At 48.1% G+C, this 12,205-nt stretch overlaps 1 protein-coding gene across 1 annotated transcript in view; it reads left to right on the top strand.

Moving 5' to 3' along the window:
* Positions 1-12,205, top strand: part of ITGB3 (integrin subunit beta 3) — a 51,623-nt gene that overhangs the window by 12,021 nt on the left and 27,397 nt on the right. The window contains exons 2-4 of the mRNA XM_059148246.1: positions 2,918-3,003; positions 10,710-10,905; positions 11,782-12,034. Coding sequence (XP_059004229.1) covers positions 2,918-3,003; positions 10,710-10,905; positions 11,782-12,034 — 535 coding nt within the window. The remainder of the gene's footprint in view (positions 1-2,917; positions 3,004-10,709; positions 10,906-11,781; positions 12,035-12,205) is intronic.

The raw sequence follows: 12,205 nt of genomic DNA, 5'->3' as shown, positions 1-12,205 counted from the left end.
TTCCCATGAAAACTTTAAGGAGGGAGGTAGAGACCTAAAATAGTTCAGGCTCTGCTCCTCTCAGAGCTCTTTCAGTAAGGCAGTAAGGGGGTGCTGTGCTCACATCTGGCTGGGAAAAGAGCCACTGGGAGCTGAGACATGGCTAGGCTGCCCTTGCGGGGGGACCTCCTGGGTGCGTTGTGGGCTCTGAACCCTGAGGGCTTCTGAAGCCAGCATCTCTAGGAAGACTGGCTGCCTTTCTTCCATGTTAGATAGACAGTGCCTGGCTGAGGGCTGCCCCAGCTCAGAGGTGGCCTTGGAACCTTAGAGCCTGGCAGAAAACTGCTGCCATAATTCTCACCTCACAGTCCTCACACCCACTGGGTGAGGGTGTAGTCACGTCAGAGACCGGGGATCAGGAGTTACTTATGGGCTGGTAGCAGCACCCCACTGGCAGAACTGTGGAGTCGGGAAGGGCCTTCGAAATGAGACAGACTCAAGCTCGGAGGAAGCCTAGGGCTTCCAGGATTCCACATATGATTCTGGTGTTTTTAGGAGAACAGTGAAAGTTTAAATTGTCAGAGGAACTGTTTCAACCCATTTATTTGCATGTTTTATATTGGAATTCCATGGATAATATGGAGACATGAGCTTGGTTGCTTAAAAAAACAAAACAAAACTGATCTAGTCCAATGCCTTTTCATTTGCTCCAATGTATATTCATGGAGCATCTACTTTGAGCAAGGACTTGGGGCTGGCCCAGGCTGGGCAGGGTAGGGCAGGCTTCAAGGGGCTTAAAATATATTGGGTGGCAGTGTTGTTAAGACAGATAGATGAATGATTATAATATGTTAGGAAGAGTCAAGCAAAGAAACAGGCTGAGGGGAGTGAAATGACTTGCCTAAGGCCACATTGGTAAGGGTGACTCAGTGAGGACCACAGTCTATTGATTGGCTGCCTACGCTTTCTGTTAGATCCCTCTGCCCTCTAATGAGGCCCTGAGATGGACAGCATTAAAATCTAATGTTTAAAGAGTTGAAAGTATGATTACCATACAAATGTAACATGAATTTGTGTCAAAGTATTTATTCAACTTAATTAATGAGGGAAGCAGTAAGATGTTAAGATTAGTTTCATATAGAAAATTCAGGGAAGGAAGGGGCCCCTGGCTGGCTCAGTTAGTAGAGAGTGTGACTCTTGATCTTGGGGTTGGGAGCTCAAGCCCCACACTGGGTGGAGAGATTACTTAAAAAAAAAATCTTTAGAAAATTCAGGGAAGGGAAATTTATAGTTGTTCAGTCAAAGGAATGTTGAAATCAATTATCTGACAGTTTTGAAATTGGTTAATGTTCTACAAAGCAATGAACCCTAACCTTCAGAAGGTTACCTTTGCTATCAAATTATTTGCATTGTGGTTGGACAAGAATCATATACACTGTTCTCATCAAGAATCATTTCCATTGTTACTGGTTTTCTACAAGTTAACCTCTACCCTTATAGAGTTATAAAATACGCTAATCAGTAGAAGTCAAACAAAGATGTACACACCTAGAAAATCAGGTGCTTCAAGAGTATGGTGGGTCTACTTGTCAATATCCTGCATTATATTGAAAGGACACCGGTATTTCCTTTGCCTATTTCCAAATTTTTGATACTTTTTCTTGACAATAGTGTGTGTGTGTGTGTGTGTGTGTGTGTGTACACACACATTTTCTGGGTGTGTTTTGTCTAGATGTTGGAAGGGAGTTCAGTCACGCTATAGTAAAACGGACTGAGACATTCAACTTGATGAGAAGTTTTGGGGGCACTGGAAAAACACCCCATTGATTAGGTTGATTTGTTGGTCCTACCAGCTGGGGGACAAAGGGACCACTTTAGAAAATTGGATGAATGGCCTGGATCATGAAGGGGAATGTTTCTTCCTCAGTCTGTTCCTTATATTGAAAAAGACCTTTCTGGGGTCATGGCAGAAAGAGGAGGTTTACCTGCCTGAACCCAGGAAGCCTGAGAGCTTCTGTCCAAGCAAGTGCCCAGGGTTTGCTTCTTGGGTAAGCTTCTCTTAGGGTTATTTTGGTGTCCCCTTTGTCTCTACTCCTGTCCCCCAGCCTTTTCTCTGTCCTTCGAAGACTGTTCACATCTGAATGGCATTTAGTAGTGTACCAAGGGCACAAGTCCTGTGAGGTCAATATTAGCCTTTCACAAAGGTTAATCGAGTTGCTCAAGGTCATGACGCAGCTAGTAAAAAGAGGACTCAGAATTCAAATACTGGCTTTTTTTTTTTTTTTTTTTAAATATGGGCTTTTCAACTCCAATCCATGTTCTTCCAGTTTATCTCACTCAGCCTTTTATGACATTTCTGGAGTTCTCCCTGGACCATTCTACACCTTGACCCAAAGATAAATGTATTGGGAATCTTGAGCAGGTTTCAGAAGATTTGCCTTGTCCTTGCTGGCCATTGGAACATTCCTCGCCCCTACCCGCCACCATATTTAGGCTGTGTGTTTGTGTTAGTACATCAGGGCTTTGGATCCCGATGTAGGGGCTGTGAAGCGATCACTAGAATAGTTGGAAAGAGGGCACTTTGCTTGTCCTGGGCTTCAGATTTTCTTAGGCATGACGTAGGTGTCAAACCAGTAATTAATTAAAGCCATTCCATCAGTTATGACCTGACACATGGGGTCCAGGGCTCAGTCCTGTTCCAGCACTTGTTGTCACGGGGACCTCATCAGTGAGGGTGGTGATGAGTTTCTTCTGACCTTTCTCATTCTTTCTTCCTTACCATACAGCCTATGGTTGGTGAATGTCTGTGGTATGGTTAGACCTGCTGTATGCATCTGAGAGCTATAAATCTGGGTGTTTGGGGAAGTTGGGAAGGATGGGGCAGGCCAGTTACCCTGTCAGGCCAAGCTGGGTGCTAATGTCTTTGTCTCTGTTGCAGTGTCCAACATCTGTACCACACGAGGCGTCCGCTCCTGCCAGGAGTGCCTGGCTGTGAGTCCTGTGTGTGCCTGGTGCTCAGATGAGGTAAGGAGAAGACATCTGATTAGATTTCTCCCCCAGGCTCAGTTGCTTTTGTGCAGAAATGGACCCAGAGGGGCATTTCTTGTCTCTTGTCCCTTCTGAGCAAAGATAGGGTGAAGCCTTCCCATTGATGGATTTCAAAGGGAGCTGTTACGGGGTTGTTGCTGGGAATGCTGTCCAGATTCTTCTGTGTGGCCCCCTAACATGAGCCAATTTGGTTAGGTTCTTGGTCTCACTGTAGCCATTGTCTCTCTGTACCACACTTCACTTACTTTTTGTTGGGGTGGAGCACCCCAGGGAAGCAAGGCTTAAGGTATCAAAAAGAGAGTTAGCAGAGGGTTCTTGGTATAGAAGGGATGCTGGCTTACAAACATCCCTGAACTGTTTTTTTTTTTTTTTTTTTAAGATTTTATTTATTTATTTGACAGAGATCACAAGCAGGCAGAGAGGCAGGCAGAGAGAGAGGAGAAGGCAGGCTCCCCGCCAAGCAGAGAGCCCGATGTGGGGCTCGATCCCAGGACCTGGGATCATGACCTGAACCGAAGGCAGAGGCTTTAACCCACTGAGCCACCCAGGCGCCCCCATCCCTGAACTTTTAAAAGGCAAATAAAAGAGAAATCTTGCATTTGGCGGGTGGGGTGCGGGGGTGCGATGTTCAGTCAGAGGATCTCTTGCCTTCTCTTCTGTGAAGTTTGGGTCCCCACAACTTTACCTCTTCCTCTCTCTTTCTTTTATTTTCCTCCTTCCTTCCCTCTCTTAGGTGTTAGAGAAGGTGCTGGACCAATTTGGTGAGGGTAGAAGGGTGACCGGAAGGGGTTAGATGTGTCTAGGCAGAAAGTTTGTTGTGTCTGGGGCCCTGGGGAATGAGTGTGTCTGAGGGAATGGCTGTTTGTGGCTGAGTTGGGAATTTGGAGCTGTGGTGAGGGCCCCTGGGGGCGGGGGCAGTGAGTGTGGCTGGAGAGATTCCAGTGATTACAGAGTCTGAGGCTGAGTCATTGGCCGGGCCCCCAGCAGGTGATTACCTGAACTCCTGTCCCAGGCTGCTTCTGGGCTACCTGAGGTGTCCTCTGGGCCACAACAGCAAGATTCTGTCCTCTGCAGTTTTAGGACTGCTCCAATCCAGCCTCCTCATTCTCTTTGCTTCTCTTCCCAATCTGCTGAGTTTCCTAAAAAGGCAACCACCCTGGCAGGCTGGTGGGGGTGTTGGTGGGGGGGGGGTAGGGAGTGGGAGCTGGGAGGCTGTGTTTATCCCTAGGCAGGAGGACTGCCAGAACTGCGGAGGCCAGCCCAACACACTACGTTGCCTCTATACGGTTCAGCACGGGAACTCCTTCCAGAGGCAGCTGCCCAACATCTGGGTCACACTGACTTCATTTAGCAAATGAAACGTTCCCTGGGGCTAGGAGTGAGGGGTGGGGAGGGGGTGGGTGAATCTTTCCCCTCCACCCCCAAATGTTCTCCACCCCTCTGGGCTGAGCTGGCGGCTCAAGTGTGAAGCGGCCTCCTCCCTTCTCAGTTGCCATCTCCTCCTTCCCTTGGTTGCCATCATAATATTGTTAAGCTGCTTTTGTAAGGAAGTTGGAATTCTGCAACTGCATCCTCGAAGGAGGGAGAACGTCTTGGATGGGATGGCCTGAAGCTGGCTGGAGCAGATGGGTAACCAGGAAGGAAGCCCTAATGTCACTCCAAGGATGCTGTCCGTTCCTTTTCTCTCCTTTTCAACCCAGAGAGAGAGAAAAGTCAGGCGAGTGTGGCTGAGAGGAGTTTGGGGAAAAAGAAAACATACTCTTGGAGTGTCTGTCACCCCTTTAGATCAGCACAGGGACCAGCTCTGTAGCTGAGGTATGTGGAGGCCCAACCAGACAAAGCCCATTGTTCATGTGACCAGATTTGGGAAAGACAAGTGTAGAATATTTATGGATGACCAAGGCAAATTTTGTCCCCTGGGGCAGACCAGGGGAGGACAGGAAGAGAAGGTGCAGGGTAGCCTCAGAGCACAAGGTAGGACCTGCCTGGGAATGGTGGGGAGGGGGTCGGGTGAATCAGGGAGGAAATGAGTACACCATGGACCAAAGAAAACTGATGACTAAAGTAGAAGGTCCAATATGTCTGGGAGTATGGAGTATAAACAGGAAAGTGGGGGAAGCCAAGGGTTTAGTGAAGGACTACAACTATCTCTGGGAAAGGAGGAGGAGGGAAGGAGAGATCGTGGAGGAGCCTAGTGGGGGCAAAGCGTGTCAGCCAGCCTCCTCTGGGGAGGAGTGGGAAGTGGGAATCCCGGGCTGTAACCTGAACATGACCGCTTTGTGTGTGTGTGTGTTTTCCTGAGGGCTTCCCCTGCACAGGCCAAGTTTAACTGCTGAAAGTGTCTTGGCCGTTGACTTAAAAAACCAGAAGTGAACCGGCTGGGCCATTTTGAATGTGACTTGTTGAATAACTGACCCTAGAGGGCCCTCTACTTTTGCCTTCCCTACGGTGGCGGTGCAGGCAGGGTTGGCAGTGCCTGGAAAAACAACTGGTTGGGCTCAGCTTTCCCTTGGTCCTAGAGGACAGCAGCTCTGGGTGTGTATAGCAAGGGCTTGGCCCGGTAAGAGGAAAACATAGCCAAAGTGGATGAGTGCAGTTTTGGGCTCATCTGCATAGGGTGTGTTCTTGGGGGAGGGGGATTGCATACTGATATGGGTGGGGGTGGTGTGCTGCCTCTGGGCTGTGAAAGTAGCAAAGAGGCCAAGATCACACAGAGATTCAACTCATGGTCTCACTGCCCCCATGCTGGAATCTAGAACCCTCCCAACTTGCCTGGTTCTAAGAATCACCTGGGGTGCTGGTTAAATAGAAAGTTTCCCAGATTGGATCCCAGACCTTCTGCGTTGGAATGGGTTGTTATGATAGTAAATTTGGCAAACACCGCTGATCAAAAGGGCTAATCATGGGGTCATGGTGGAAGTGAGGTTAAGGCAGCCAGATGAAACACATGACACCCAGTTAAACTTGAATTAAACAAGTAATTTTTGATATAAGTATGTCCCAAATGTTTACTAAATTCAGTGACTCTAAGATGAAGGGAAATGCTGGGAATTCTTACATAGTCCTGAGAACACATCAGAAGGCGGGCCAGCTCACACTCAGCCTGACAGCCAACGATAAGTGAAGAATGGGTTTGGTTCTAGCCAAAGTAGAAGACTCCAACATGAGTGACTTATTTCTTCTCTGTGATTTCTATCCTCACTGGCTGTCCCATCCAGAAAAAAATGTTAATTGATTTTGGTTGGAGGCATTTGATAGCTCTCTGGGTGGAAAAACCAAGTAGCGGGCCCTATTCTGCCTTGTCCTCTGAGAAAAGAGAAGTGGAATAATAGTAGTAATTCTCATGGTCATAGTAGAAAAGAGGCATCTTTTATATGCATTTATTTGTTTATATCCTATCAAAAGGATTTGAGTGTATTTGACTTGTATCGAGATTTTTATAGTTTGAAAGCATTTCATGTTCACAGTCTTCTTTGACCCCCCGACCGAACCTGTGAAATAGGTAGGGTAATGGGTTTTTCATGCTTTACTTTCCCAGTATCCAAAATGGGCTGAATGGAGAATGGGACTAAGAGCATGCATCATTCTCCCAGGAGAGGCAGAGGATTCAGCTCACACCATGCGTGGGCTGGAACCTCCTCTGTACTCAGGAGCCTCCCTGGTCTTGGTTCTTTCTGCCCTTTCTTGTGTCACATCCGGTTTTACTGGGAACTGGGACTTTAACATTCCTCCTCCCTCCTTCCCGTTGTTTCTCTGAGTAACCTAGAGACAGTCCTCTACCTTCCCAGTCTGGGCTGTTAAAGAAGGGAATGTTGCCTAAGTGTGCTGAGGTCACTGCCTTGGTATCCTTCTGGGACAGAAGGCTCTCAGGGAGAGCGTGACTGCAGAGCAGGCCTGTTATGTTCCTGACCTCTGATGTCAGTGGCCATAGAGGAGGAAGGGAAACAATTTTGTTTGTTAGTGTTTATATTTCTGAGAAATTCATAACAAACCATAAGGACTGTCAGCAGGGCTTAGCACTTCAAACCTTCTTGTAATAAGTACTGTCATGTTGGAAAGCAGGGAGTCAGGAAACCGCCTCTAGAACATTTTCTCCCTTGGATGAGGCAGCTTAAAGATACACAATGGCCTTGCTGCTCTCACTCAGCTTCCTGGCCTCCCCTTCTTTGTCCCCTTCAGCCTCTGTCTTAGTCCTGGAAAGGATCGGCTCCTCTGTGTTTCTTGGTCTATCCAATCATTGCCTTTTTTGGCAGGTTTTCTCCCTGGGGCTTTGTGGGCAGCTGGAATTAGAGATAAGGTAGGGAGTGCTGTGAGCAGGGCACTGCTTCCTGAGGCAGAAGGGTTGGGAGAGCCATGCAGGTCAGCAAGAGGAGCTCTGGTGCAGAAACTCTGAGGGCCCACAAGTTCTCCCCCTGCCTTTCTGTCTTTGGCCAGGGCTGGGAGCAGAGAGGGCATTTTCATCTCTCTTGGAGACGCGGAAATCGATGATATCCCCACTAGACTCTTTTGAGCTGAGAAGATTAACCCTTAGGCACTGTTTCCCACGGCTGATGCTGTTTATCCACATCCCACTGATGAAGCTGAGTGGGAAAGAAGGAAACTGCTGGCTTCCAGAAACTTCTTTCCCCAGGGCAAGGAGAGTCCTCATACTGTTTGTCTTAGTCTATTCGGGCTGCTATAACAAAAATACCATAAACTGGGTGTTTTAAGGACAAATGTTCATTTTCCACAGTTCTAGAGGCTGAGCAGTCCAGGATCAAGGAAGCAGCAAATTTTGTATCATAGTAGCTGTCTTTTTGCTATGACGTGGCAGCAGGGACTGAGGAGCTCTCTGGGATTCTGGGATCTCTTTTCTTTCTTTCTTTCTTCTTTTAGATTTTATTTATTTATTTGACAGAGAGACACATCACAAGTAGGCAGAGAGGCAGGCAGAGAAAGGGTGAAAGCAGGCTCTCTGCTGAGCAGAGAGCCCGATGCAGGGCTCGATCCCAGGACCTGAGATCATGACCCAAGCTGAAGGCAGAGGCTTAATCCACTGAGCCACCCAGGCGCCCCGGGATCTCTTTTCTAAGGGCACCAATCCCATCATGAGGGCTCCACCTCAAGACCTAATCACCTCCCAATGTCCTATCTCCTACTCTCTGGGGGGTTGGGGTTTAACAGTCTATAGCACTGTTGGTCTTCCTGTTCCCACCCACCTGGGGAAGACTTTCAGCCCATTAGACAAGGGCTGAGCGCGAGAGGGAGAGCGACTTTGAGTATCAGGAGGGTTTTAAGGCTAAGAGTCCTGAGTTTATGAGCATAGGTGGTTCCTTGTGACCAAATCCCACCCCTGGAAATATGGCTACCAGGCACCTGCAGGGGCTAAGGCGGCAGAACATGACCTGTCCTTCCCACACCTTCCACAGCCCTATCTTGCCTTCTCTTCCCTATCTGGGCATTCTCAGGTGTGGTCTTTCTGGGACCATCGCTTGCATACTTCTGCTTCTCTGCCTCGATTCTCACTCTATGCAGCATGTAATACAAGCTATCATTTTGCGAAGATCATTTCAGTCCCACAATCCAGTTAGCCCCTCCCTTCTGCCATTCTTAGCGCTGGAACTTTGGGCAAGTTACTTAACTTCTCCAAGCCTTAGATTTCTTTCTTGTAAGATGGGCTTGCTCATTTGTGAAGCCTCCAAGCCTCAAGTTCTTCTGCTTGTAAAATAGGAATAATCGTAGTTCCAGTGTGAGAAAACCATTAGTGGGAGATTTGCCGGATCCCCCCTAAAGCGCTTTCCACAGAGGCTGACATGCAGTGAGTTCTCAGTAAATGTTAACACCAGTTTGGGGGCATCTGCTTGGCTCAGCTCATGATCCTGGGGTCCTGGGATCAAATCCTTCATCGGGCTCCTTGCTCAGCAGGGAGCTGCTTCTCCCTCTGCCTGCTGCTCCCCCTGCTTGTGCTGTCTCTCAGTCATATTCTCATTCTTTGATAAATAATATCTTTAAAAAAAAAAACCACCAGTTTTCCTGGGATATGGGTATGGGTTTTTTGACTGACTTCTGTAAACGGTTGTGAAAGAGAGTGAGTAGGGATGGAGGTGACGATTGAGAGCCTGAAGGCCCAAATATTGTGAAACAGGCCCAGGGAAGAGTTTTCCAGCTTTCTGGCCAGTCCCCCAACCTGGCAAGGAAGGAGCTTTCACGGACTAGCGGCCACACAGAGCTGACTCAAGGTGCTGGACATCAGAATGGGGAGGGGCTGAAAACGTCATGTCGCCTAACCCCCTTACCCAACAGGTGAGAGAGCCTTCATAGAACTGAAGTAACAAGTCTGAAGGCACAAGGCTAGCTAGTGGTAGACCCAGGGTGGAGCCTGTTTCCGGATTTCTTCCAGTGCAGTGTCGCCCCCTTCCACTCCCCCGACTCAGTACTCAGGTGTGGACACACACAGAGCTCCAGAGAGCCGTGGAATATACACCAGTGTGTCCAGAAGTGTGCTCCACTTGCCCTGTGTCTACAGCGAGAGAGGAAGCTTAAAGCGGAGTGATGGGCTAGGCTCTGGTCAGTGTGTGGCATCATGGGATTTGCCCAAGCTTGTGGGGTTTATTCATAACTAACTTATCCAGAAGCTATTTCTAGAGTGTCTCCTAACAACAGCTTTTATTTATTGAGCACTTATCCTGCAACAGGCACTATACTATGGGCTTTATGTGTGTTGTCTTGGGGTGCCTGGGTGGCACTACCTGCTGAGTGGCCGACTCTTGATTTTGGCTCAGGTCATGATCTCAGGGTCCTGGGATGGAGCCCTGAGCTGCCCTCGGCGGGGAATCTGCGGGAGGCTCTTTCCCTCTGCCCCTCCCCCTATGCACTCTCTCTCAAATAATAAATTGATTGATCTTTATATGCATTGTCTTATTTAGTCCTTTGAGTGGGGGCTTTTACTGTCTTCCCGTTAGAACTGAGGAAGTGAGGCATGGAGAGCTTCGGTGACGTGCCCTGGGAACCGGCTAACAAGAGGCAGTGCTGAGATGTAGTCTCTGCCAGTCTTCTCCTGTGCTCTTAGCCCCATCGCTGCTGTCACTGTTGTTGTTTTCCCCTCCCACCTTTGTGGTATCTCCTGGGGTGGGGGCTGGGAAAAGAGAAGGGACAGCCCCTACCCTTGGGGAATCTCACACCCCAGCCAGTGTCTTAACACAGTGGCTTCCAATATTTGACCCTGACCTAGGGCAAGAAATGCATTTATATCATTGTGTATTATACCCAACTGCCAATATAGAAACATTTATGAAATAATATTTACTTTTACTACTTATATGTGTTGATACTTTCTATTCTATTCAATTGCATTTTATTGAATAAATCAGTGGCTGAGATCCTCTACACTGATTTTGGGGACCCACATGTGGGTTGCCTTTCAGTTTGAAAACTGCTGGTCTAATAGGTAGCTTGCAATACTGGCCCTCTTCCTAGCTACCAATCCACAAACAGGTATTCACCCAACCTTTCTGGTGCCTCAATTTCTCCGTTCTGTACAATGGGCTATCTTAGGATGGATCACCCGGGTTCATTTTTGCCGGTTTAGCTCCAGAAGGCTGGGTAAGCTCTAGGCTATTGGGAGTTGGCCAAGCCTGCAGGAAGGAGGAAGAGAGACACATAGCTTGGACGACAGGGCTTCACATTGGGCTCCTGTCTTACAGGCCCTGCCTCTGGGCACTCCCCGCTGTAACCTGAAGGAGAATCTGCTGAAAGATAACTGTGCCCAGGAGTCCATCGAGTTCCCCATCAGTGAGGTCCGCATCCTGGAGGCCAGGCCACTCAGTGACAAGGGCTCTGGAGACAGCTCCCAGATTACTCAAGTCAGCCCTCAGAGGATTTCTCTCCGGCTACGGCCAGGTAGGGAAGGGGCTCTTTTCACGGAGAGACCTTGGGTAGATGGGCACAAGGTGGAGGCCTGAACTTTGGGGACGTAGCTTGCAATGGAAATGGTATGGGAAGAGAAGGATGGGTGTTGGGTGTGGTGTGGGCCAGAGAATGTAGAAAAATGGAAGATGTTGGAACCCCAAATCAGAAGATCTGAGTTTGAATTTTAACTATCCCATAGATTAGCCATTTGACCTTGGTCAAGCTACTTAATCCTTCTAACATAGTAGGAACTCAATAAAATGTTTATTTCTTCTTTCCCCCAATGACTGTTTTTTCCTAATTGATAGCTTTATGTTGAGGACTGAATGAGATAGAAGATGAGAAAGTAATATGATGTTGTAAACCCCCTTTCCGGGTGGGATTGGGGCAGAGGCACCAGGGCAGAGAATATAGGGACAGGAGACTGTCAGGGGAGGAAGGATTAGGCTATGAGACAAGCATTTTAAAGCATTGATTTAGACTTTTCTATTGTTTCAAGAAGATTTAACCTAGTCCCTTCTTTCTGCAAGGCCTCTGTTGGGAGCTCTGGGATTCAGAGAAGGCCGGGCAGAGTTCCTGCCTTTAACAGCATCTGAAGTGTAATCACTATACCCGGAGGGTTAGACAGATGGGCATTTAGAAAGGGTAGAGAATTGTAGAACAGAAAAATAAAGGAGAGAGAGATTAAAAAAATCAGAGGATCAAGTGATTGGAAGAGGAGCAGAATTACAAAGGGTGAGAAGAAGGGTCAAGGGCTTTCAAGTTTGATTTGATCAAGAAGCTACTTAATCTCAGCTATATCCAAACCCACTTATGAAGTCTTAGAGGGGGCAAAAGGAGAAAAACTAACATCCCCTTGGCTTCCAGATGATTCAAAGAATTTCTCCATCCAAGTCCGGCAAGTGGAGGATTACCCTGTGGACATCTACTACTTGATGGACCTGTCTTTCTCCATGAAGGATGATCTGTCAAGCATCCAGAACCTAGGCACCAAGCTGGCCTCCCAGATGCACAAGCTCACCAGTAACTTGCGGATTGGCTTCGGGGCTTTCGTGGACAAACCCGTGTCACCATACATGTTCATCTCTCCACCAGAGGCTCTCAAAAACCCCTGCTATGAGTAAGTTCCTCCTGTAGAAGCTGGGCCAGCATCGCTCTGCTTTGTCCCAGGCTGGTCCAAGTCCTGCTTCCTGTTTCTAGTTCTAGGATCACTTTGTTGCTGCCATCTGGCCAAATCATATCTCCTTCCTACCTTGGGCTTCCTGTCCGGCAAGTGAACTGGCCTGTGGGT

Source organism: Mustela lutreola, chromosome 15 (genome assembly GCF_030435805.1).
Source record: "Mustela lutreola isolate mMusLut2 chromosome 15, mMusLut2.pri, whole genome shotgun sequence".
Lineage (NCBI taxonomy): Eukaryota > Metazoa > Chordata > Mammalia > Carnivora > Mustelidae > Mustela > Mustela lutreola.
The sequence above is the reverse complement of the archived record's forward strand: the minus strand, read 5'-3'. Positions and strand labels throughout refer to the sequence as shown.